Source organism: Ammospiza caudacuta, chromosome Z (genome assembly GCF_027887145.1).
Source record: "Ammospiza caudacuta isolate bAmmCau1 chromosome Z, bAmmCau1.pri, whole genome shotgun sequence".
Taxonomy (NCBI): Eukaryota; Metazoa; Chordata; class Aves; order Passeriformes; family Passerellidae; genus Ammospiza; species Ammospiza caudacuta.
This window is the reverse complement of record NC_080632.1, coordinates 26,586,366-26,614,126: the sequence shown is the minus strand read 5'-3', so window position 1 is coordinate 26,614,126 and position 27,761 is coordinate 26,586,366. Positions and strand designations below refer to the sequence as shown.

Here is a 27,761-nt window from a genome sequence, read left to right as displayed (position 1 = left end):
AAACCATGGTTTGAACTGCCAGATCACTTGAATGCAGACAAAGACATGAGTTAAATTCTTTTTCTTCTTTTTCACTACTTTTCATTCCTTCCCTTGATTTCGCAGGCTTGACTCTGTATCTCTTCTTTTTTTTTTTCCCCGCAATGATCTGTATTAGTCACGATGGTATATTAGCTGTAAACTTCCCACAGGTCATGATTCAATGACAATGAATTCTGTGCTATGCAGCAAGTAATACTTTCAGTGGAACATTTAAAGAAGGTGGCAAATAATACATACAGTTTATGAAAATGCAGACACCTTCTAAAGAATATCTGCAACAATAATCACATTCTGTTGTCTCCAAACTGTTGTCCCCAAGTTACCAAGTAACTGTTCTCTGCATACATCAGACTGCAAACAAATTTGAAGACTGGAAGTAAAGGCCTTAGACTGCATGAGGTGAAAACTGAGTTTGACTAGAAATCTTTTCAAGTTAAACTAGGTAAGAAGAACACGGATTTTTGTGGGAAAACCCAAATGGGAGAAGAAGCATCTTCTGGGTTAAAGATAAAGAGCTCAGTTTTGCCACTCTAGGTCTATTCAGAAAACTAAAATATTGGACTTTAAAAAAAACTCCCAAAAAACATTAAAATAGCTGGCATTCCTACAGAAACATCTCTGGCTCAAATTAATACTGGGGCAGCACTTAAGGACAAAGTCTTCCCATTCTACATGGTAAAACGCGTTCTTCTGCGTGAAACTAAGGACAAGTAAGTATTTGAGCCATGAACAGGAACATCGCTTAATTATCCTTTGTTCGCACAAAACTCAGACATGAAAACAGCAGCTGCAATTCTATTTGTCAGTACACCAAGTTAAGCAGTTCATAATCAGTACTTCCCCTTACTCCCAGTGTCCCCAAAGGCTTTAAACTGACTCAGAAAAATAAATCAAAGAGCTTGCAAATAGCAAAATTTCCCATCCACTGAATATATTTTCAGCACCAATATTGCAAACTGAATTCTATTTTCTAAGGATTTGTTATTTTAAAGTACTTCAGAGATATTTGATCTCTTCTATTTATGAAAGACCATCCAATAGACTTGTGAGCAAATTACTTTAGAGAAAGAAAGGAAAAGAAAAGGAGATCCAACATGAGAGTATAACCTGCTATCTGAAGGGATTTAAGAAATTATACAGATGGGTGATATTTGCACCCAGAGCTCAATCACTTAAAAACTATGTCCACCCCTATGCATTCAGTAAGTTCCAGCTGGTGACAAGAACCCCACAAAGAAATCTTAAAATATAAAAAAAAAACCACTATTTTAGATCTAATTTTCTTATATCCTACAAAACCCTGATGCTTCACTATTAATATGAACTATGTACATTAGATTGGAAGATGCTGAGGGAAATTCTAGACTACTAATTATCTATCTGCTGACAGACAACAGAGAATAGACATTTTCAGTTCCTGGAAGTTGCAAAATAAAGATCAAAATTCTAACTAGGAAATTAGATAAAAGAATATAAAAGCAGACATACAGGATGCTAAACTAGTAGCTGAAACCCAGTGGATAAACAGATAATGAGGAATAAAGGTGGTTTTTGTGGCAAAATTATGTAACAAGAAACAACTGCACATGACCTAAGAGAAGTTCAAGGCAAAGTCATTACAACACTGGGGGCACCCAGTGACTACGAGGACCAGAGACCCCTATGGACGAGCCTCTAAGATCATAAAAGGACTTCCAGTAGGAGGCAGATGCATGCAAATTAGTTCTAGGAAAAGTGATGTTTATGTATTACCTAGGGAGGATGCTGTAATGAATATGTATGATCACGACGGAATAAATACCCTGTTGTAAAGTTTCATGACACACATTCAATTGGAGGAAAAATCTTCCGAATGTGTCCAGACCTGCAATAAAGAATGCCTGCTTTCTAATACCTCAAATTGTGTTAGAAGTCCATTCTTAGCCAACTTCAGTATCAATGCAGCTTTTTATCATTAAATGTATTTGGGGGAACTGCATTTTGTTACAACAGGCAGGATCTGACTAGAAGTCACAGCATTTCTCTTACTTGTCTTATAAATCTGGTGCAAGACAACAAACGAGTTGTCTGATCTGTATAAAGAGAAGCATCCATGTATTACTATTAATTAATCACACACATGGAATCAGTGCTTAACTAGGAAAAAAAGTAAAAATTTTAGAAGGAGAAAATCAAAATAGGAATTTCAGAATTTCTTCATTTTCATACTACCTGTACTACTTTTAAAAATAAATTTTTAATGTTTATTAAATTTCTAAATGTTCAAAACAAATGTCCACAGATTGTACATTAAAAAAAATCTACATACAAAATTCAAACAATTTTTAGTATGGACAGGTCTCTACATTTTCTTGCATCACTCCATGAACATATTATAATGGTGATGTTACACATGCATATATATATATATAAGCAACTCAATTTTCCATTTATGTAAATCCAGTTGCTTTTTTCTCCTTCAGCTTTCAAGAGCTACACATTCAATTAAGATGTTACAAAAAAAAAAAACTTTTACTGCAGTAAATATATAACAAAGGTATTTTTAAAATAAACAAGTGTCAGTTGCAGGCCAAGACAAGAGAGCAAAAAAATTTAATTATTGGAAGTTTTTCTTCATATTTGTGGCAATTAACAGACACATATATAGCTGCATTGTGTCCAATTCTATGTCATTTATAAAAGCAGATGTGAAACTGACTGTTGCAAACTGCCTTAAGATGAAAATGTTATAGATTCAGATATGTCTAAGTACTTCTGCTACATACCACTTTTATTCACTCTTTTCAAAAGAAAATGGAAAAGAATTCTTTATCATGTAATAACTATTTTTGCCATGTGTTGCGCACATGTGTTCTATTTCCAGCACACTACCGCCAAGCACATGAGATCAGATTATTTTTGCCAGCAGGTTTTCTCTGCCAAGGATATAAACGGCTCAGTTCCCTCGCCAGTGAAGAAATCAGGTGCCACAGGCACTTAGTACTCCAGAAAAAAGGCGTTACTTCACTCATACAATGCACTGTGACAATCTGCCTCAGAAAACTGTGAAGAAAACTAGCATCCTTTCCTCACAAATCAACATGACAAATACCCACAGATGTGCAATGAGCATTTCAGATGGAAGTGACTACTTGATTTGATTTAATATCTATGGAAGAGATTTGGACCTTAGACACTGCAGTGGAAAGTCAAATACTCAGAAGTACGTAATGGAAATAAAAAGCAGCTAAGTTCCTATGTAAGAACAAATGCATTTACCAGAACCTCGCCAAATCTGTCTTATCAATTTAGTATGATCAGGGCTAATTAATAATCTGTAACTTCCACTTAAAATAACCTTCACATGGTTTTAGTCCCTTTAAAACCACAAAGTTTAAAACCATTATATATGGATTACAGATGAGTGAGTTTAAGATCTGAAAAAAATTGGTCCATGAGCATATCATTGCTCACTTTTTAACTAAGATTTGAACAGTGAAAATTACATTAACTAAAGTAGCTAGCCTCCACCATAATCATGTCAAAATGGCTATTGTATCATGAAATCAGAGCATTGTTTAGGCTGAAAAAGACCTCCAAGATCATCGAGTCCAATCACTTACCTTGCCCATGTCCCTAAGTATCATATCTACACATCTTTTAAATATCTCTAGGGATCTTACTGGACTCAGCCAATCATTCAACAGCCCTACTAACCTGTTACAATCATCGTCAAACCATGAACAACATGCTACTACAGAAAGACAGAATTCTACCTAATACAGTCCTCTGTGTTTTCCAGGCAATTTTATAAAACTCTATTTCAAAATATACAAAGTTGCCTTGGAAATCTAAAAATGTATTTATTACAGAAAGTGCAAGTAATTAGAAAATATTAAGTTCCTGGATTGTCTTAATGCCAGTTATGATATTAACCCAGCTCTCTAGAGATCTGATTAAAAGGAAAAAAAAGTGAAAAATTAAATGCTTTGTATCTTAAATATAGACAACTTTTTCTCTGTTGCAAGATTTGAAATGAAGGGCTTTAGCAAAACCACATTGCTGATGAAAGTCTACAAAGAAAGACAGTCAAACAATATTTTGTGATTCAGGAATATATCTCAAATTCATAATCCAGTGTCTAATATTCTAAGGTGCTACAATTTCAGCCTCCAAGAAAAAAAATGCAGTATGTAAAGCAGTAAGAATAACAATACCCACAAATCATTTCTTAGAATTTCTCTAACTGCTAACCATGAAGGGCAAGAAGTACAGAAATAATCTTTTTCCAAAACCCGAGTTTCTACCAGAAGAGTGCTAATGGTACTTTTGGATTAAAAATAGCTAAAGAGCACCTCCCTAAATACTAAGTTCTTAATTAAGAATTCACCACTGTATTCTGAAAATAGAATGGGGAAAAAGAATAACCCTCTTGGGCTGTAACACCTGTCAGAACAGGCTTAAAGTGACTTCAAGCATCCCTCTAGCAAAACTAAAATGAGTACAGTAGCATGATAGCAATGTTGGTATTCATAACCATACACAACATTTTTGGAACGAACCCAGCTAAGGACTCCAGATTTCATTTTTCATGTCACACAAATCCATAATTTTGTACTGCTTGACTCTGGATAGCAGGTAAGCCCCCATTCAGTCGCTTTCCCATTACACAGCAGGATGGAGAAATGAAAAGAACCACAAAAGCAGTGGGGAGGGAGAGGGGCACCCACCTTGCAGGTTGAGATAAAGGCAATTTAATAAGCACAAGGAGAAAAAAGAAATAAACAAATTATGCAAAAGCAGCCATTGGCCATCAGCAGACCAATGTCTCTCCAGTCCTGAACAAGGTCTACTTTGTAAAAACAACTACTCAATTTTACTGCTGAGTATGATCTCCTCTGTTACGGACTATCCCTCTGCTCAATTCACATCATCTGTGCCAGCTGCGCCCCGCCCCAGCCTCCTGCTTACCCTCAGCTGACTGACTGGCACAGTGAGAAGCACAGGGGCCTTGATCTTGGGCAACAACTATTCAGTGACAACTATAAAACAGTGGCATCTTTTCAACACTGTTCTGGTCACCAATCTATACAACACAGCACCATATGGACTGCTGTATGGGAAGTGAACTCTAAACCAGACATGCCCAGTACAAGTTTTAAAGATAAGACCACTACCAATTAATGCATTTGTTAGTGCACACATCAACCAGAGGAAAAACTCATATACTTCAAAATAGCTACAGAGAGATACAGAAATCTGAAGGTTGATATATACAAGGATATCAGAGGACTCATCTGAACTGCCCTGTGACTTCAAAGATCTTAAAGATACCAACAATGGCTACACAGTTAGTCCTGTAGGTTTAGATATCAAATCAACAATATTTAATACACCTGCAGGACACCGACTATAGCTTAAAGATGACAAATTATACCATACTAAGAATTCTTCGGGACAGGAGAATCTCAAGAAGACTTTACTCACTTTCATGGAAACAAAACTGTTCAGATACAGTATCCTGCCCACTCATCTACTCTATCAAACCAAGGACTTCAGCAGCACTGAAGTCCACAGTCCTCTCTTTGATCCACACACAAACATCAGAAGCGGGTTCATGATAGTTATGCAGGTTTCCAGTTAAGTCCTTCTTTAAGATGGTCAAGTTCATCTACACATCTCCAACATATAAGCAATTACAGGAATTTTTTACATGGTGTCATGTATGCCAATAGTCTTCTAATTACATGCTTCAATGATACCGGATAAAAAAGGAGGGTAAAAAAAAAGTCATTATAGCATAATAAGCAAGATCTGTATGTGTGTTTCTCTGTTCTAGATAGTCAGGCAAGGTACTCCAGTGAGGCACCTTTCATTGCTTCATAATCATCAAGACCTCACTTTTATTTAAATTCTGGGATATGCTGAAGTTGCGTATCCCAGATATTCACCGTTCCTGCCTGTGTCAAGTTTGGACTCCAAGTCACTACAAATTTCTACTCTGGAAACTTCTTTATTATTTAGTAACAATCCAAAAGATCTAGAGCATTGCATCAATTTCAAGCATCTCCAGAAATTTTTTTAGTTCTCCAGCTGTTCAGGATGTTACCTGATATAACTATTTGTAAGCTATATGGTTTTACTTATTTTCATTCATTAAATGACTTTCAGTCATTTGGTTATAAAAGTCTTAGCTCTAAAGTTAGACCCAAATCCTCAATTTACTATTACAAAAAGCAAGCTACACCTCCAAAATTTTTACTCAACATAATATAAACAAGATGTAGGAAGGCAACCCAAAAATGGCCAACTGTTTCCTTCAGACATTTGTCTCCCTAGGTTTTCTGTACAGCTACCTAGAGGATATCCCAAGCATGATTCTGATTGCCATAGACAGAGTCCAAACAAAGAAACTTATCATCAGTACATTTATTTGTAACTACTTCTCCAGACATAACAAATTACTTTGTACCAAATATTTCATTTTAACAATTTTAGGCATTCAATTTGATCATTTTTTCCCATGCTTTTATAATTTTTCATAGCTTTAGGAAAATCATTCCCTTTCTTGTTACCCTCCTCTGGAAAAAGAACTAACCAAATACCACTACCTCAGTAATATATCTTTTACCTAGATCTTAATATTTTAAGGATTTTAGGTGGCTTCCACTGGAAAAAATATTTCCGTAAAATACACACATTAATTGTGTGCATTTGCTGTAATGGACTAAAAGCCCAAGGCAATTTGTTAAAATACTAAAACAGAAAATTTTTTAAAATATATTTTTTAATCAGCAGGTAAAACACCATGGACTCCAATAGCCAAAGATACACTTTAATCCTGCTTGTATACTTCCCAGAACACATAAGCCAGCTGAATGATACCAAATACAGTACAGCCTTCTGTTGCTCAAAATGAATTCTGAAGACAGATATCCATCACATAAAATAATCTCATATTTCCAGTGACTGAAGCAGGTGCTGTGTTTCCACATAACTATATTCCAGAGTCCAGCGTTTGGTAAATATTGTACCAGTAAAGCACTAACTTGATCAATCAAATTAGGTAACCCCACAAAATGTTGATTCGGTTTGGCAAAGCTCACCACACAACCAGAGAACCAACTCAGACAGATTTGGATCATTTTAGTCAATTTTAAGTAATAGCATGGATCTCAAGTTCAAGATGGCTTCAATCCTATTGACAAAGGAAAAAGAAGAATGCTTGTATCATTGGAATAAATAAACTTTTACAGTTCCATTATTTATCAGATGTCACAAGCCACAGAAGAGAAGGAATGGTCAGATGTTGTTTCACCATATTGAAAAAGCGAGTCTCAAAATTGCATCAATCAAGGAAAAATACTGCCAAAAAGATGACTCTCTAGCTGGAGCTCACAATTTATCTTTCACTAATGGCCTGATCTTAGATTTTTTTTTTATTGTATACACATATCATAGTAAGCTATGGTCCACAGCTCATTCAAGACCAAAAAAGGAAGAAAAATGGCATAGAAATATCCACAACTAGAATTAAAACTGAATATATCCAATTGCCAGAAGCTTTTTAAAAAAAAAAAAAGCTTTATGCTACGGTAATATTAGCTATGAATTAAGTTGTCTTTACTTTCATTAGACCCTTAGAAATCTTTGACAACAGGAGACAAGTACACATTGACTGAAAGTACTTTCAATTCAAACTGTCTGTATTCAGTGAAACAATGGAATCCCTTCTCAGACAGAAATACAACATTTTTATAAATTGCTCCTGATACTAAAGGAGTAACTACAGTGAAGTTGTCATTAGAAAACTTCTAAACTGGAAAAGGACACACAATATTTCATACACAAGTCTTAAGAGCACACAAGGTAGGAAGAGTGAGAAATCTAACAGAAGCCATACACAAGCCTTAAGAAAAAAAATCCCGCCCCTCAAGTAAGGGATAGAAAAAGAACCAAGTAGTTACAGATTTAGTCTTTCCTGCTGAAGATATTCCACTTTAACTCTTAGAGCATACTTATTACACAGCTCTGTTCACTACTCACTCAGCTGGAGAAAAATCTTCCTGACTACTTTTATTTTAGACTATTTTTTACACAAGTTCCTCTGAGACTTTATATAACTAATCCAACCTCAATTCATAGCTCTTCAAGAATAAAGGTCTTTCCTCAATCTTACCTTGAAAAATCCGGACAATAAAAAAAAAATCTGGAAAATAACTGGATATGTAGGTTAATTTAGGCTCTCTGCCAGTTCCCCTCCTCTGTAAGGTAGGGCAGAAAATACAATTAAAAACTAGTGGATCAAGGGAGATCACTCATTTGCTACCATCATGCCCAAAACAGATTGGACTTAGGAAAGATAAATTTAATTTAGTGGCAATAAAAGGTAGACAGTGAGAAACAAAAACAAAACCTTCTTCCCACCATTCTTTCTTCCTTTTTTCCCTGGCTTAACTTTGTTACTAACTCCCCCACCCCTCCCCACCGCTGTGCAGAACAAAAGGGAGGAGGAATGGGGCTTGCAATTCAACCATAACATTTCATCCCTGCCATCTCTACCACACAATACAGTCTTTCCCAGGACTTCCCATGGGAGACACAGTCCTTCAGGAACTGCTTCAGCATGGTCCTTTCCACAGGGCACAGTCCTTCTCCAGCATTGGTCCCCCATGGGCCACAACTGCCAGAGCATCTGGTCCTGTATAGGCTGCTGTCCCACAGGTCACAGCTCTGCCAGGACCCTGCTCCTGACTGGGCTCTTCATGGGCTGCAGCTTCCATTAGGGTGTGTCTACCTGCTTCAGCCTGGGGTTCCTCATGGCCTGCAGTGTGGGTATCTGCTCCACATTGGTCCTCCATGAGCTCCAGGATGACAACCTGTTTTGACGTGGTCTTGTCTTTGGGCTGCAAGGGAATCTCTCCTTTGGCACTTAAGCACCCCCTCCCCTTCCTTGCTTCTGATCTGAGGGTCTGCAGGGCTGCTCCTCTTCCAATTTTTTCTCACTCCTCTCTCATGGCTGCTGCACATGGCTCTTTACAATTTCTAATATCTATGTTATCATAGAGATGCCACCAGCATCTCTTAAAGATTCAGCATTGGGCAGTCACGGGTCTGTTTTGGAACTGGATGCAGCTTGCTCTGTCAAGTACCAGGACAGCTCCTGGTCTTTTCTCAGAGAGGCCCATGTGAACTAAATATATTAGTTTAAAAGCTCTATTCCCATCTGGAGAATAACTTTCAGAAAGCTTAACAAATGGTAACCAAATTCTATCACTTTCTCAATTAAGGCATTGCACCAACCAATGAGAAGACAGACAAGTGATTCTTAAAATAAAATTTCCTAGTCGATTAGATGCTAATTTGAAGACTGCATTGTTGAGTACAGTCTCACCCAATTTCCTGTCATATTCTTTGTGCCTGCTTCCTTGTCAGGAATGGTCAGTCTTCTGCAAATCAAAAAAATGAACCTTGTTAGATTTTCATATTCTTACTGAAAAACCTCCTGGAAAATTCCACTTTACATTTTTTAGCTCTGAAAAATCCACTGTCATTCTAATTACTTCTGAAATTTAGTATGTGTTGTGAGGTAGTAGAGGAGCATTTGGAGTTAGATAACTAACGTACTTCCAAAAGAAAGATACTTAAACCAGTTTTTCTTACTGGGATTTTTTCCTGTATATAGACTAGAGAATCAAACCTCAATCCTAACTGCACTCTCTATTGGCTCAGCTGTTCAACATGTGCTCTAGAATATAATGACGGGAATAAATCATCCAGAAACACAACATCAAAATTAAGAAGCAAAATCATCTACATCGGACAAAGCAAGCTGTAGAACCCAAATGTAACAGATGACTGTGAGCACTCACAAGACAGAGCTGCCACATGGCTGACCAACCTAACATATTTCATGTCACTGATGTTGATCTAGGAGAAATGCAACTGTTGGTTGAGTCGAATAATCTACAGCACTTGGCATCTGAACACTGGTGAAAGCTTGGAATGAGAAAGAGGAAAGAACCTAGCTACAGTCTACATCATAAGGCATTTATCTGGGGAAATGAAAGGTACATGCAGCAACAGAAATATTCAGAAGACACTAAAACATCTTCATGTGTGATCTGAATCTTAAGAGGGAAGAGTGGAGTAATACACAAAATCTTTTCTCAGTTCCTGGTGCAGGAGCTGAAATCTGGAGAACCAAATATGATCTGGGAAAGCATACACTTCTCCTTGCTTGCATAACAGAGACTGCAAGAAAAAAGGAGATTACACCCACAGTAATACCTCCCTACTACTCCTGCTAGTTCTATAAAAACAAGAGTAGGTCAAGTATTTGAGAGCTATTATGAAACTCCTCTACTCCTCCATATTAAAACCTCATAAATAAAGAAGTCTTCAAGGATCTGCGCTACTAGGCTTGTCTGCTTCATAAACTTCCGCCAGAAAAACTGCACCAGCTGGAAGTGGCAGCCGGGAATTAAACTCCATATAGCCAATTCAACTCTGACGGAAACAAAATTTTGATGCAGACAAATTATGCCAACAGGAAAAGCATTTGGGTTGGCTTTACTCATACCACAGACTCAAATGGTGATTTTTTTCTGGCACAGAGATTTCTTCTGCTTTTCCAAGAAGGGACTTCATTGGCCGAGCTGTAGTAACTTTTAGGTCAAAGTGGTTTAAAGAGCTCAAATACCAAAATTTTTCAAACTGTCTTGAAAGCCTGCTACAAAAACAGCAAAAAGTTAACTGTCTGTATTCTGATATCTCTTAAAGATTTTTGAAATAAGGTCTCCAAAGAACAGTAAAAATTTGCTCCAAAGCTTGCTCTCTTCGTATGCACACATATACAAAGCAAATAACCCATCAACCTCACCATATCTATCATACAGTCCAGCTCACTTTGAAAAAACAATCCTGAAGAGAGACAGTTCTAAACACTTACCCTCTAAACACAGTCACCACAAGTCTCAAGAAGTTACAAGTTACAACAGAAAGCTCTCCTAACTCTCCCAGGCAAATCAAAATCCAGAAGCAGTGTGTTCTTCTAGTCCTTTTCTCCTAAAGGAGATAGCTTTTTTTCTGCTTATCAACAGAGAACAGATGGATGCAGGGAAACTGAGAACAACTCACATGTGGATTTTTAAGAGAAATGATCTGTGACTGGGCTTGGACAGTAAGAGTTAAGCAACTGTCCTGGTTGCACCAGAGGTACTACTCTGAATGGTAAAACAGTAGCAAGGGGTTTTATTTATTAGCCTGAGCTGTAAATTGAACCAATGGACTATGGGCTAGTAAATTACTACCTGAAACAAATACATGAAGACTATGGTTTTTTATGCTTTTTTGACCAGACATGAAGAGGGATGGAGGAACATGACATAACCAAGAAAAACAACAATACAAGGAACAGCAACCAAAAAGGTAGAAGCAAAAGAATATAATCAGAATCTGTTTCTTTAATCACTATAACCATCAACACATAAAACTGTTTAAAAGGAAAGATTATTACTTGATCCCATCGTTTTCAATTGCAAAATATAGCATAATCCCTATTTCACGTCATCAAACATACTGACAAGAGTGGGTGAGATAGGAAAAAACAGAAGAAAGCAGGAGACCTAGAACCATGCAGCAGTCTTCAGCTTCAGCTAAAACATATCCAAATGTAAAATTCTATAGCAACTAGAAGTTTTATAAATATTATCTCAGCTTCTATTCAAAGCCTTAGAAAATTGAACAACAAAAGCTTTAAGATGCAATATTAGCTTGTTCAGTTCTTCAGACGAAAGCCATTCTCAAATACTCTCTGAAAACTGAAAAAACTGCTTTTAAGCAAGTGTTTTATTTGTACTTTTTTCTGACCTCATGTAGTTAAAATCAGAAGAAGCTCTAAGACTGTTTTCAGAATAACTCTGATTGAGTAGTGAGGTCGGACCAGATGACATCACTGAAGTCTCTTCCAACCTTATCCACTCTGCATACACACCAACACAAAATTACATTTTGAAACAACTTGTGGATACTGCTTCCTCTCTTCCTCATAGTACTGTATCATCCAACACCATTACGCAGACTTATCTCTACAAATATTTTGAAGATGAAGAAAGCCTAAAAATCTGCTCACAAAAAGCACCTCAGCAGTATCACTAATACACATATGTTAAAATTATATTAATAATGAAAAATCAAGCTATTCAAATTGCCTGTGAATGTAATTTGCCACCTTGTGTGAACACAGCACAGCCCATCATTACTCGATCACAGACATTTTACACATGGGACATCTGCCTTATTCCATCCATAAGCCTATGCCTTCCTCAAGAATGGAACACTGTCAGGAAATAAAAAGACTCCTTTACAGACCCACCTACAATGGCTGCAGAATGGTGCAAGTACACAGCCTCAGCTTACATAGGCCAGGACTGGTCATACATGTTCACTCCAGAAAGACCAATACTTAACTTATTTGATTTCAGATGTAGAAAGAAAGGAGCCAACAAGTGACTCCGTGCCAGAGCATTTCTAATGGAAGCACAAGAAGCCCTTACAGACATAATTACTCAAAGACAGCCTATGCATAATCACAGACACCCTTAACCCCAGACATGCAAGGCTTTGATTTCTGGGCATCCCTTTTGATCAGTGCTAGAGCATTAATGAGGAGTTTTCTACACCCATGGATGTACGAAGTACTAAAAAGGAGACACAAAGAAAAGAGTAGGTAAAGACTCACAGTGAATTTTTATGCAGAAATAAAAGGATATGATTTCTGGCACATCTCTACATTCTTTTATACAATTCCATTTTTGTCTCCCTCCTATTTCACTGTGTGAAAATATCATAATTTGAAATCATAACCAAATCTACATCAGTGATCAAAAGAGTTTAAATATTTTAATCATCCACACTGCTACTTTCAGAAAAATGGTTGGATGTCATGTTTTGTGGACTAGGCCTTAGAAGGATACAAGACACTTGGCTTGTGGCTTTCATAGATATGTGTTGATAGCTAAGGAATGGCAGGATTTAATGATCTTGGACTTCATTCCACACATAAAAGGGAACTACAATCTAGGACAAAGTTTCCCAATATGCAGTCTGTAAAACATCAGATGGTGGTCCAAAAAATAATCATAAAAGTATATTTTTAAAAACATACATTCCCACACATGTTAGCAAGAAAACATTAATGAGGAAATACAAAAAAATAAAAACATTCCAGGTTTAGCCTAACTAAATAGCACTATAAGGCACAAGAAAATGTGACATTTCACAAGATGATCCTTGCATTTTTTAAGGAAATTAAATGTTCTTGAAGTAACATATTCTCCTTTAACATTTAAGTTTGAAAACACTTTCTTCTGTTCTACTGAATTTCCTGAGTCCCCTCCAGAAACTGCCTTCTTACATCCAGTATGTTCCTCTCATCTTGCTTCCCCCTAAGCTGTTAACCTGTTTTTTCCAGATCTCACTATGCTTCCTTTATTATCATTCTCTTTAGAGATACCCGTTAAAGTCACCTACTGAAGCAATCCATCCATCCACTGCGCATTTTCATCTACTTTCATTAACAAACTCTGCTTCAGGTACTCTGTTTCATTCTAAATTTCAGTTACCACTGTTAGAACACCATTTCACTTGTTCAGCTACAGGAATCTCCTTTCTTAGGACACTTGTTTCAACCATCACTTTTTTAAAATTAGAGCCACCTAGTTCACACCCTGTCTCTACTCCCCGGGTTAACATCCCAATATAACTACCCAGCCTTTGTCTTTCACAATCTTCTTTTCAGGACCGATTTTCCTTCCTCATGTCCTGGTATGTTCTCTGTTATTATGTCTTAATACATACTCTGAATTGCTTGGCCTTCTAAGCCAGATAAAAAAGCAGCAATGAGCATGTTAAATCTTTATACCAAAACAGCTTGGAAAAGACAGCTAAAAAAGAATACTGGAAGCATACTTGGAGCTCATAAGTACAATAACAGAAGCATACCTGAGATACCCTCCCTTAAAATCAGTATTTCTGCCCTCCTATTTCCAGTACATCACTACTACAAAACTCAAGAATGTCAAATAAAAAACATTGTTAAAAACCCCCAACAGCCATCTTTTTATTTCAAGTACATAACATTTAACTTGAAACACCATTTGCATGTGTTGCTCTGATGCTTCTTTCTTCATTAGTTTAAAAACTAGAGGTTTTTTTCTGAGATGACTAAAACTTAAAACTTCTTGATTTAAAACAAGATGGAAACTTTAAATTAAATATGCTGATTAATACACACACATTTAACCTATTTATATGTATTACTAAGCACTGAATTGATTATTCCTTTTTTTCCAAGACAATTATTTTCACAAGTCTTGTAAGTAAAAACTGTATCAGCATGAGAATAGGCCTAAGAAAAGCCAGAAGAAGAATTTTAAATTCAACTAAAAGTGCTTAGGTACACTACATATTTAAAAACCGGAAAAACTATTTTGCATTTAAAACTAAACTAATTATGTTATTTGGGCCATAAAGAATAATTACTACAAAAATGATCAGAAAAATAAAATTTCAGAACTGATCTCCTCTTTCTTGACAGTTATATTAATGTATTAGAAAGAACAAACTTCTTCTAGTTCTGTTCTCTTGAACTGTTCTCTTGAACAGTTCTCTTGAAAGAACAAACTGTTCTTTTACTTCTGTTTTCTGTTTCAAATGGATGTAAATTAAATTTGAATAAAGTAAGATCTGGTTGAAACATTTTTAAATAAGAAGTCTATTCGCTTGATATTCATAAAATATACTGCTGTATGAATTGATCTTGACTTGTCAGCAAATTCTGCTTCCCAGCATCTGGTAGCTGAGAGCTCTTGCTTTTCTGAGCACTTTGGCAAGATTTATATACTGTTGGATTTGTGGGCTGGGATGTGTGCTTTTTGTTTTGATTTGTTTTTAATTTGAGAATACATTCAGCCTGCAGTAACATGCATATTCATCATGAAATTTTAAGTTTACATATGTTTCTTTAACTAAAATTTCAAGTTAATACATTTAAAAGAAAGGTTTGATACAGCTTTCTACAAAGCCTCTTTATATGACCGCAAATTATTTGCACCTCATTCTGAAACACTGGCAAGAGTTTCTAGATCAATTAAATGATTTTTCACTATCATGGTTAAACTATTATATATTTTGAAATACTTTATGACACAGAAGAAATAAACCAAATATTTGATTTGTCTTAGCAATCGAGGAAAATAATTTAAAAATGTTTTGTTTGTTACTGAGATTAATATATGAAAAAGACATGTTTCCTTGGAATCTGGGCCTTTTTTGGCTTTTTTAGTGCAATAAGAGAATACAGATTTCCAGCTTTTTAGGAAAATTAAGTTTGCATACCAGCACAGAATATCCCCGGGACTTCACTCCGGAATACAACAGTTCGCACTTTCTTATCAGATTTCAAAGCATCCACAGCTTTTGACATCTACAGAGAAAAGGAGGAAGGGGAATCACCAAACACTTTTTAACGTGCTTCATTCCAATACTTCACCTTTATAGTAAAAACTATTCTTTTCACTTACCATTTTTACAAGATTTTTACTAAGTGCATTCTTGGCATGAGATCTGTTTAATCCAAGCACCACAATTCCTGGAGAGGAAGAAAGATCACATCATTGTTACAATGGAGTGAAATATGTATCATCTATGTAAATTATTATTATTTTGAAATTATAGAAAAGGCATTGAGGATTAAAAAAAATGCTAGTGTAATCACTACTGAATTTCTGAAAGAAAATAAAATTATTTATTCTTTTCAATACTCAACAGAAATTACACTTATTTTAGTAACAAAAATAGGGCCATAACATCGTTATGTGGAAACAGTGCTTACAAAGGTTGAATGTAGAACTACACAACTGCATGCACAAATTTCATGTTTCTGCATGAAGTGCTGACACACCATCAGGAAAGATGCTTAATTGTAAAGCACATATTTCCATATTTAGAGAGACTATCTCCAGAGACTTTTTAAAGCATGAAGCACTATCAGAGCAAAGACCAGCAACTCTGCTACAGGTAAAAAGAAGTCATAAACATAGAAAGAATGCCACCAATGGGAAAAATTGGTATTTTTGTTTAAAAAGGAAAAAAATCAAACAAAAAATTCTCTCTGAAACACAAAAATCAAGCTCAGTGCTTGGTACATGGCTCCAAAGACACAGTCAAAGTTCCCTTAGTCCAGTTAAAAGATCAATTGTCTAACTGATTACCTGTGCGTTGGTTTGAATATTGCAGCAGAAACAAAAATTTTCTTTATTATGCCCCACTCACCTTAACAGGCATGAATATCAAAGAGGAAAATTCTGAAAAGTCTATTTTGGCAATGCCTAAGTTTATCACAATTACAGCAATCTTTTAGACAATTACTGCCTGAATTCACACAACTGCCTGAGTTCAAAACACCAGCACACAGTCCTGATCCTGCCCAGGTAACATTTTATCAGTCAGGATCTTTTATGCAGAAAATGCAAGGATAAGGGGGAAAATAGGACTGAATGAAAGGCAGAAAGGAAGCTCTGTCTCAAACAAAAATGCCCACAGTATTGCCACCAACCTATGATATGAAAAAACAGAATTCCAGAAACTCATTGTTTGCCCAGGTGATTACTACTTCACCACTCAGCTTTGAATGTACAATCTATACATAAATAAGCTCCTGTAGCCTTCCTTGTCATCTCAGTGCATACTGTTCCTTCTATTTCTGGAAGACCTGTCCTCCCTTAGGACTGACCCATTAGTGTCTGAGCTCCCTTCCTCTCCTTCCCCCTGCATGTACGTGGCACACACATGCACACAAGACAAGATTTAAAAGAGCTCCTGCTCCTTCTGCAGTCACCAATTTGAAGACAGTCTTCCATTTGTCAGCTACCACTGTCAAGATTCAAACAAAAAGAGTGTCAAATGCCATAATAAAGCACACATGCCTTTCTTGCTCTTAAGGTACAGTCAATTGTTAAGTATAGATACCTCCTAAAAGGGGAATGGAGCCAAGTCAACCCAAATGACCTTCGTTCCTTGTTCTACAAGCCTGAATTCCCACACTTACACATGTGGCTGGAGATACTCATACAGGACCACCCACAAAGGTCACTACTCAGCACTTGCATAGGAATCTGTTTACATGCTGTTAAGCAAAAAGGAATGGTAGTGTAGCACTTTTCTTCAGCTGTTACAACTTCTTCTCCAGGAGGAGGATCACTCCAAATTCAAATATTCCATATGTTCAACACGAGTAGATCAGGCAAAAGCATCATCCTACATTAAAGCAACAAAAAGACCCTTCATCCTGACTTCACTTTGATTTTCAGGCACTACAAATCCCATGCTTGAATAAACTAGAGATGCTATTACCCCAAACCATACTTCAGTCAGAAAATAGCATCCTTTTCACAAACATGTTATACTCAATGACAATAACACTTAATGACACTTGAATTTTTCTTCTTCCCACTGGAGCTGAAAGACTGCTACTCCACAACCAACAACAGTGTATTCAGAAGGAAGCTCCACTTAACACTAAAGCAATTTAAAGATTTTTTCCTACAAAGGAATTATCCTTGAAGACAAATCATACATCTCAATTTTTGCTTAGCAGTGTTGTATCAAGTCATAAAACTATCACTTCTGCTTTCTTCCACAGAAGTAAAAGATAAAGATGACACCCACCTAGTTGTTTTCATTTAAGTATGAAAAAAATATGAAGCAGAAGTGCAAGAGAAAAAGTATAAAAGGTTTGCAAGGGACACCTACATATTGCAGTGATATATATACAAAAGACATGCCTTACAGTCACATTTGAATCATCATTGTTCTGATATGCCATTACTACAAGATCAGAGCATCCTGAGGATGGAAAGGACCTTGAAGATCATTTAGTTCCAAGCCTCCTGCAGGGACACCTTGCACTAGACCAGGTTGTCCAGAGGCCCATCCAACACCGCCTTGAACATCTCCAGGGATGGGGTATCCACAGCTTCTTTGGGCAATCACTTTCAGTCCCTAAAAGTAAAGAATTTCTTCCTAATATGTAAACTAAACCTGCTCTCTTTCAGTTTTAAGTCCTTCTCTATCTTTCTTATAGGCTCCCTTCAGAAAATGGAATGTCACAGTAGGCCATCCTGAATGATGAACAGTTCCAATTCCCTCAGACTTTTTTTATAGGAAAAGTACTCCATCCCTCTAATCATATTCATGGCTCTTCTGGACCAACTCCAGCAGCTCCACGTCCTCCCTGTGCTGGGAGCCCAGAGCTGGATGCAGGTTCCAAGTGAGCTCTCCCCAGAGCAGAGCAGAGGGGCAGAATCCCCTCCCTCCCCTGCTGCCCACGCTGCTCTGGATGCAGCCCAGGACACGTTTGGCTCTCTGGGCTGGGAGTGCCCATGGCTGGCTCATGTCCAGCCTCTCACCCACCAGCACCCCCAAGCCCTTCTGGGCAGGGCTGCTCTCCCTCTGCTCATGTCCAGCCTGTGCTGATACCAGGGGTTACTCTGACCCAGGTGCCACACCTTGCACTTGGTCTTTTTAAATTTCACGAGATTCTCATGGACCCACTTCCCAAGTTTGTCCAGCTCCCTCTGGATAGCATCCCATCCTTAAGCTATGTCAACTGCACGACTCAGCTTGGTATCATCTAAAAATTTGCCGAAGGTGAACTCAATCCCCTCATCTATGTCATCAATGAACATACTAAATCACAGTGGTCCCAGTAGAGACCCCTGAGGCACACTGCTTGTCACTGACGTCCATCAGGACCCTGAGCCATTGACCACTACACTCTGGATGCCACCATCCAACCAACTTCTCATCCACTGAAAAGTCCATCCATCAAATCCATCTCTCTCCACTTTAGAAGCAAAGGTGTTGTGGGGAACTCTGCAAAAGGCTTTCGAGAAGTCCAGATAAATGAAATGTGTAGCTATTCCCTTGACCACTGATGGAATGAATTCCATCATTCCAGTTCAGTGGGTTGGTCAGGCAGGACGTGCCTTTGGTGAAGCCATGCTGGCTGTCTTGAATCACCTCCCTGTCCTCCACGTGTCTCAGCACAGCTTCTAGAAGGATCTGTTCTTCACAGAGGAAAGGCACAGAGGTGAGGCTCATGGGTCACTAGTTCCCAGACTTCAGCTTTCTGTCCCTTTTCAACATGGGTACAATGTTTCCCTTTTTCCAGTCATGGGGGACTTGACCTGAGGGCAGCAACTCTTCAATAATACCTGTTACATTGACATTAAAAGCAATTAATCATGGTTCATTTTTCCTAAAGCATACACATATATATGTGGTTTCTGAAATCGTTTAAAATAAACTGTTTGAAAACTCTACCTGTGAAAGAAAATATATTAAAAAGTAATCATTAATAAATAGAAGTAGAAATTAGTAGTAGTACTATAGTAGTAGTAGTAGTCTTTGCTTTGTTGGTGTATCTGTATGGTATCAAAAATGTGAGAGTTCTACTAAGAAGGAATAAGCATTCACATAATGCTAAACCAAATATTAATGTCATAGTTTTTCCTTGGAGTCATCCCCACATTATTTCTGGGACACACTTCAGCACATAATGTGCATCTATTAAAAATATATCTGCCTACTGAAAACTAACTTCATCTTAACTGGCTAGGCTCTCCAAGAGACAATGATTCCCAGTGCTGTCCATTATAAGCAGCAATATTCCTGTATACTACTTTCCTAGCCAACCATTAGAGGCAAAACATACATAAATGAACAATATATTTCTACTTACAAGTTGCCCCTGTCAAAAGAGAAAGCTGCTTGTGTATAATTATCAGCGCTCAAAAGAAAGAGGAAATGCAACTTATATTATAAAAGTTATATCATAAAAACAAAAGTTATATTATAAAATGAAAGCATAGTAAAAGTAAGAAATGTCTTCCACTGAAATAAGAATACATATGTATCTGGAAGATAGTTTTAAAATATTCATAGATTTCCAGAAACATTCTGGTTTCAAAGCATATACTACATTTAATACTTGAATAAAGTGAAGAGATTAGATCCTGGTTTAACTACTGTTTGTATCAGCACAGAGGAGATCTTACTTTTAATAATGTTTTTTATCTCTTTTATCTTGCACATTTTAGAGATCAAAAGATCATCCTCAGTGTTTGGTAGAAACACATTTAAATGGTTACTTAAAAATTAATCTTATCTCTAAACCAATATTAGACACTGTGCCAGAGTTTGAAATACTCACTACATCTGCATATAAAGTACTTGCAGAATTATTTTTATTTGTATTTATTTTATTATTTATTTGCATTAAATACACACACACAAGTAATTTTTCATAATTAAAAAAGTATTTTAAAAAGTCTGAATTGTGCTTTGAAAAGTGGAAGGGGGATCAAAGTAAGTTAGTTTTAAGCTTGTTTCACTTAACTACTCAGATACAGCAAGGCAAACAAGTAGACTTAGATGTTTATTATTCTGAAGTAGTTTCTTAAGCAAAACAGGAACATATGGTGAATATATAATGCACAATTCTGGTGGCTTTAATTAATTATCTTATCAAGAAGTATTTAAGTGAAAAATCACACAGATGTGTACAAACCAGCACTTTTTAAAGGCACCAAAACACTCTTCAAAATCTCCTATCTGAGCCTGTTTCACCTCTAAATTCTGACCTAACTCTTTTCTGCACTTCTTAAGTTAATAAATCTCACCTGCTCAGCCTTGCTTTAAACACGGCAAAGGGATGGGAAGTTCTTCCAATTTATCAGCTAGCTATCACACCAACCTCTGAGCAAACAACTTCAACCAAGACTGTATTTGTTTCTGCCCATTCCATGTATATTAGAATTCCAACTGATGAAGACCAAAAGCTGTCTAATTCTAAACTGAACCAAAACCAGCTGGGAAATTTGACCATAAGGAGTCATTCTAGTGTAAAATCTAAATTTTAAAAATATTTATATCACATTCCAGCAAGTGTCACCATCACACTGGAATCAAGACTAAAAAGATATTTCTCCCCATGGCACCTATAACTTAAAAATCCAAAGCACTAAGGTCATTTAAATTTGTAATGGGATCACTAATGTAATTTGGCTAATTTCTGGAATGTGAATAACTGTAATACATTTCAGCCCTAGTGATGATCAAATAGAATCTCAAATAAAGTAAAAGATATATGCCTAATTTTAAAAAAATTAATACACTGATAGTCATCTTTACTCACAGAAAACTGACACTAAGAGCTTCACAAGCTGCAACATGGGCAGAACATACAGGTATTTTTCAATCACATTCTTCAAAAACCCCCCACCTGTTGTATTCTAGTTCTGGTCAGATTTCAAATTTGGAAGCTGGAATGCCTTCAGTTAAAATTCCAATAACTAGCCTTTGCAAATATAGTCTCATTTTACTTCATGTTTAACAACCTCCCAAGACCTGGGGTATGCAAACCACATGTAAGTGATATGAAGCAGAACAGTTTGCTACTTTGCCTACAGGCAAAGATTTGTCTAGTGCTACAAGACATAGGTCTGTACATGAGGCAGGTACAGCCAGTCTTCCTTCCTCCCAAGTATCCACAGTCCTCTCTGAGCAACGTGGAAATGCTCGGCACGTGCAAGAGCACAACCACAGCATCAACAAGCATGAACGTGCCATAGGAGGCAGTCAGAGAGCAGGGTCTGAGCGTGCACACACCAAGTCAAGAAGTATGTAATGGGATGGTGTGATGAGGCCACAGGGGAACCAGAGTACCGTGTGGGGAAGCCAGGAACACGAAATGGTAGATCAAGTAATGGCAGGGTAGAGAACACCAAGAAAGACCAGAGGGGTGTTTACAGAGCTGGCGTCCTCATTAAGCAGAGATATTACACACCGTAAGTAGAGAAATACAGATAAGCTTGGTATACAAGGTGAGGAGGAGAGTGTGTGCTAGCACTACAGGGAGGAAGTAGAGCCACGTTACTTTTGTGGAAATGTTGCGTGCTCTTTGTGCTGCTGAAGAAGGCATATGAAGTTAATGTCTCCTTCTGGCCTACTTCTACATCCTTGTTCTTATCTTTTTCTAACAAACAGTGTTTGTTTCTGTGTCCTTCTGAAAGACAATACCAAAGAAAATTCCTTCCGCTTAAGAGAATTCATTAATTAAAAATCCTTCCTTATGATAGCAAGAGCTGCTTTTACATTACAAATACTATCTCCAAGTTTTGGGGCTTTAGGCTACATATTCAGTAGGAAACATCTTCAGAACATTATAAAAACAATGATTCCTAGCCAATTCAACAGCTGGAACACACTGCCTAATTCTATGTTTGTTGTGTAATAAAAATAAAAGTTGATTACTATGTAAGATCGTGATATTTTCTACCACTTCTTGGTAAAGCACAAAATAAACAAAGAAAAACACTCTTCTAACATTTTACAAACTCTTCTTTGCTCCTGTCTTGTCTCTTCCTTAACTTAAAATAATCCCAAAAAAAATCTGAATAGATGTTTGAAACTAATTCCAAGTTTCAGAGTCAGCTGGAAAAACAGAACTAAAGTAGTACATTTTAAAGGAAGTGGAAAGAGTTAGAAACAGAACTACAGAAGATAATTTCAGGACCAGATTATATCATCTTAAATCCTAAATACTATCAATCCTAAATAATGACAAAAACCTGCCCTCAGATGAAAGCACAACATCAGTTTTCCCTTGAAGATGAAAGAATAACCATCTAAGGTCATAGTAAAATTCAAAGTTTTAAAGTTACTTCTCTGTACATGTATACAAATCTATGTACAGGCATACTCAACTCATTGGCATTTGCTTAATTGCCAGCATGTGTGAAATAGCTGAGTTAAAGTGCTCACAGACATAAACTAAACTGTACATCTCAACACATGGTGGTTCCAAGATATATTCTCCATGTAAAGAGATTCACACGCTGCAGATACCAAAGCTCTATACTATGGCCCTGTCTGTAAAAGCAGGTACAACATCATGGCTAGAGAAATAAATCCTCAGGAACAGAGTTTGCACTTACTTCTCCTCCACCTTTCCTAGCCCTGCTGCATCCACAGGGGAACAAAGTGACAAACACCAAAGGAAGTGGAACACTTTCAAAATCCAAAGAGCATCACATCAGAAGAGGAAGTAAAAAGTGTCTGTACTGTGATGCACTGGCTGCACATCATTAAGGAGCACAGATTTTTTTTTTTTGACCAGGTGAGTTAAAATAAGACTCTTGGTATAGCTGAGTAGAAAAAAGTAAGTAGTAGTTGACAACACTAAAAGCAAGGAGGAGGATGAGATGATTACTAGGAGAGCGGCATGACATAAGAGAATACTGAAGCCATACCTTCCACCACAGAAAGCATGGATATCAGTTTTATGCCCTCTCTGCCCCCTGCACAAAAGCGCAAAACTGATGTCTGAAGCAGCATGATTCCAGACATTTGCTGCTAAACTTCATTTTCTCACAATTAGAGAGGCAAACAGATGCCAGTTCACAGAGGTGTACCTCACAAACATAGTACATATGCTGCAGCACTCTGGAAAAGAGGAGTGATGCTGTTGACACACCTCAAGGACAGGACATCCACAGCACTCTAGACAGGCTCATGAAGTGGGCCCATGGGAATCTCATGAGGTTTAACAAGACCAAGTGCAAGGTGATTCAGCTGGGTCAGGACAAACCCCAGTATCATCACTGACAGATGCAGAGCAGCCCTGGGGAGGAGGACATGGGGGTGCTGGTGGTGAGAGGCTGGACATGACCCAGCCATGGGCACTCCCAGCCCAGAGAGCCAAACGTGTCCTGGGCTGCATCCAGAGCAGCGTGGGCAGCAGGGGAGGGAGGGGATTCTGCCCCTCTGCTCTGCTCTGCTCTGGGGAGAGCCCACCTGGAACCTGCATCCAGCTCTGGGCTCCCAGCACAGGGAGGACGTGGAACCATTGGAGTTGGTCCAGAGGAGGCCACCAAGATGATAAGAATGGGACACCTCTCCTATAAAGAAAGGCTGACAGAATTGTAACTGTTCAGTGTAGAAATGAGAAGGCTTGGAAGTGACCTAGTCGCAGCCTTCCAGTACCTGAAGGGAACCTACATGAAAGACGAGGCAAGACTATTTATAAGGACATGTAGCAACAGGACAAGGTGGAATTGGTTCAAACTGGAAGAAAATAGGTCTAGATTAGTTAATAGGAGGAAAATCTTTCCTGTGAGGGTGATGAAGCACTGGAATAGGTTGCCCACCGAAGTTGTGGATGCCCCATTCCTGCAAGTGTTCAAGGCACGGCTGGATGGGGCTCTAAGCACATCTGGGTCCCTGCCCATGGCGGAGGAGTTAGAACCAGATACTATTCAACGCCCTTTCTAACCCGAGCCGTTCTACGTGAAGAGCCAAGAAGGACCAAGCTGACCCAGTTCTGCCACTGCCATATCGGCAGCTCCCAGCACTCTGCGACGCAGCCCTGGCCGCGGTGACAAGGAGGAGGAGCCTCCGCTCTCTTCCCGCCCCTCGCCGCCGGGCAGCTCCCCCAGGGCCGCCCTCTCTCTGCCCCGCAGGGGTCACCCCGGCCAGGCCGGGATGGCAGGTGCTCAGCCGCCTTTCCCTCGTTACCTTTGTGCTCATCATCCAGGTACCGGACGCGCAGCTCCTCCTCTTCCTTCGCCTGGGAGCCGTAGCTCCTCCCGGCCGAGGGGAGAGCGGCGGCGGCGACGCCTCCGCGCAGCGGGGGCGCGCGGTGGCCGGTTCGGCCGAGGGCGGCGAAGGTCGCGGCGGCTGCGGCTGCGAGCCTGAGCCGGGCGCGCAGGAGGCCGAGCCCGCCCAGCGCCGCCGCCGCCGCCGCCATCGCTGCTGCCGGCGCCGCCTCAGCCTCTCGCGGCCCCGGCCCCGGTCCCGCCGTCCACGTGACCGGCTGCGGCACGCACGGGGCGCCGCTCCCCCCCGCCTCCCCTCCCCTCCTCGCGCCGCCGCCGCGGTCCGGGGCCGCGGGGAGGGGGCGGCTCGGCGCGGCCGGGCCCGGCTCCTGCGCGGTGCTGTCCTGCCTGGGAAAAGGCTTGTCAGTCAGCGGAGATCTGAAACTTGACAGAAAACCAGCCCCATCCGGGGCCGCGTTAAAATCAGCGCGGGCAGCAGGGCGTTCTGCCTCTGCTCCGCCGTGGTGAGACCCCACCTGGTGCACTGCATCCAGCTCTGGGGTCCCCAGCAGAAGAAGGACAAGAAACTGATGAAGTACAGAGGAGGCCATGAAGGTGATGAGGGGTCTGGAACCCCTCCTCTACAAAGACAGGCGGAGGGAGCTGTGGCTGGTGAAGAGATGGGGAAGAGAAGCCTGTGTGGACACCCCACAGCAACCTTCCCGTATCTGAAGGGAAGTTCATCATGTTCTGTAGTGATAGGACCAGCAGTAAGGGTGCATGAAGAGAGGAAATTTAAGTGAGATTTTGGGAAGAAGTCCTTCACTGTGACAGTGAATGAGACGCTGGAATAGGTTGCCCAGAGAAGGTGTGGGTGCCGCAGTCCTCGCGGCATTGAAGTTGAATAAGGCTTTGAGCAACATGATCTAGTGGGAGATTTGTCTGCCTATGGCATGGGAAGGGGCTTGGGACAGGATGATCTTTAAAGTCCATTCCAACCTCTTGACATTCTGTGATTCTCACACAGACTTTGAAATATGCAGGTGCATAGACAAATTTCTCATCAGTAAAAACAGATGTTTAATTTCATCAGGGCTTCATGATACTGCTGGAAGTTGTGCAGCTTGTTTATTTGCAGTGAACATGCCACCTTAAAGGTAACATGCCCAGGCTTTGTTGTGCTGTGTGTGGTGGCACCAGAATGATCACTCATGAACTTTGCAGCACTTGCTTCTTCCCCCACATCAACCATGGCAAGGCCTGGTTGTGGCATCAGGACTGAACAAAGAAAGGAGCTATGGTTAATAACAGAAATCAGGTAGCACATGGTTCTGTATGCTGCAATAAAAGACTGCTTGAATTGGCCATCCTCCTGTTTAGGGGCTCTCAGAATTACCATTGTGTTGCAAAACTAAGGATCAAATTAATACGCCTTGGTGTTTAGAGTTGAGTTTAGGTCTCTAAGCAACGCTGCCATGGTGTCTGCTTTGCCCTCCATGCACACCAGCAGACATACCAGCATGAAACAAGTCAAACAATAAAAGCAGTAACAATGGAGGCTGGAAGTATTTGCTATGTTTTGTTGTAACTTCACATGATTCAAGACTGCTATGACCTGTTTCAAAATGGTTGAAATTTCAGCAATGCATATGTTAATAACATAACAATTTAGTTGAGCCAGAACATGCATTAGATATAAAAGAAGTTGACTTGTTTCCTTACACAGGACCTGGCAAAGGTTGTTGTAACTGTAGTTAATGCAGGTCAGTAATGAGGCTCTTAAAAGTTGTGAAGTTTGTCTTCTTCAAGTTTATTTCCTTCAAATTAGCCCTTGAGAAGTGAAAACATGCCTTTGAGCCACCCTGTGCCATTTTCATCATTCAGTGTTACTTAATCAGGGGAAGAAAGCTGCACTGCTTCAGAGCAGAGGCTCAGGTGAAGCCATTTTGGTGGTTGTTTTGGAGAACTAGCTACTGCATTCCTTCATGCGGTTGTTCAGCAGCTCCTCCATGCCTTCCTTCTGGAGAAGCGAAAGTCTAAAAATAATGTCCTATTTGTTCGTGTGGAGCACCATGAAGGGCAAATGTGCGTGTGGGGGGAGGAATAGGCAGGCTATCGCCTTGCATTTATTATGTTTTACTGTTTAAACAGGGTGATAGCTTGTGATTCACAGCCCTTTCCACTGTAGAGCCCGCAGTATGCCAAAGACTTCCAGTGTAAAGAAATAAAAAAAATTTGTTTGCAGTTGAAGAACATTTTAGTTTATGGGAAGGAATTTTGAAACATTATATCGAATTACATCAAGAGAGACAGCACCATTCTAAAAGATGCAGAAGATAAAAAGGCATTAAAAGCAGAACTAAATTCACTGCCACGTCGTAATGTTGTCTTGAAGCTGAAGGCAGACATTTAGTCATATGCAGTGGCTCCCAGACTGAAGAACTAGTGAACACATTTCTGAGCAAAGGTCAATAGGCACAGTCAAGCCAACAGATTCATCTCCATTGTAGAAACACACAGTCATTTTTAAAACAAAGTATTTTGGAAATGCAATTTTCTTTTACATGCTACTGTCTGATTTTGCTTCCTTTGTGTAAGAAGTGAAAAGAAAATTTAATTTCTGTTTATTTTTTCTCTATTATTGTGTAAAACTGCATTATGTGATATGCATATGTGTGGTTTATTGTAGTCATTTAATACTACACTGCATTTTGTAATACTGTGAATGCAATTCCTCCCATTCCCTGACATGCAAGCATAATTCAGGACTCAGAGTTTTCCATGTTCTCTTGTTCCCTGATTTTTTCACTGTAGTTTACTTCTAAAACACAGCTTTGGGGTCATAGCAGTACATGAAAGATAAATATGTTGACATGGAGATTATTATTTAAAGATATATCCTAATTTTTAAAAATGGAGCAGCTGGAAAACAATTGTAACTACTTAAATAACATATCCCACTTGGTAGCCTGATTGCTGCCGCTGCACACAGATATCCAAGTGTTGATACTTGGTGATGGGTGAAATAGACTGATTATAATAAATCTTGGTTCAGCCTCCCTTATGTCCACAGAAGCAGGG

At 39.0% G+C, this 27,761-nt stretch overlaps 1 protein-coding gene across 1 annotated transcript in view; it reads right to left on the bottom strand.

Moving 5' to 3' along the window:
* The window catches only part of AUH (AU RNA binding methylglutaconyl-CoA hydratase), a 111,675-nt gene extending 86,783 nt beyond the window's left edge, over positions 1-24,892 (bottom strand). The window contains exons 1-3 of the mRNA XM_058823373.1: positions 24,661-24,892; positions 15,606-15,673; positions 15,421-15,508 (exon numbers count right to left, since the gene is read on the bottom strand). Coding sequence (XP_058679356.1) covers positions 15,421-15,508; positions 15,606-15,673; positions 24,661-24,892 — 388 coding nt within the window. The remainder of the gene's footprint in view (positions 1-15,420; positions 15,509-15,605; positions 15,674-24,660) is intronic.
* Between the last annotated feature and the right edge of the window lie 2,869 nt (positions 24,893-27,761).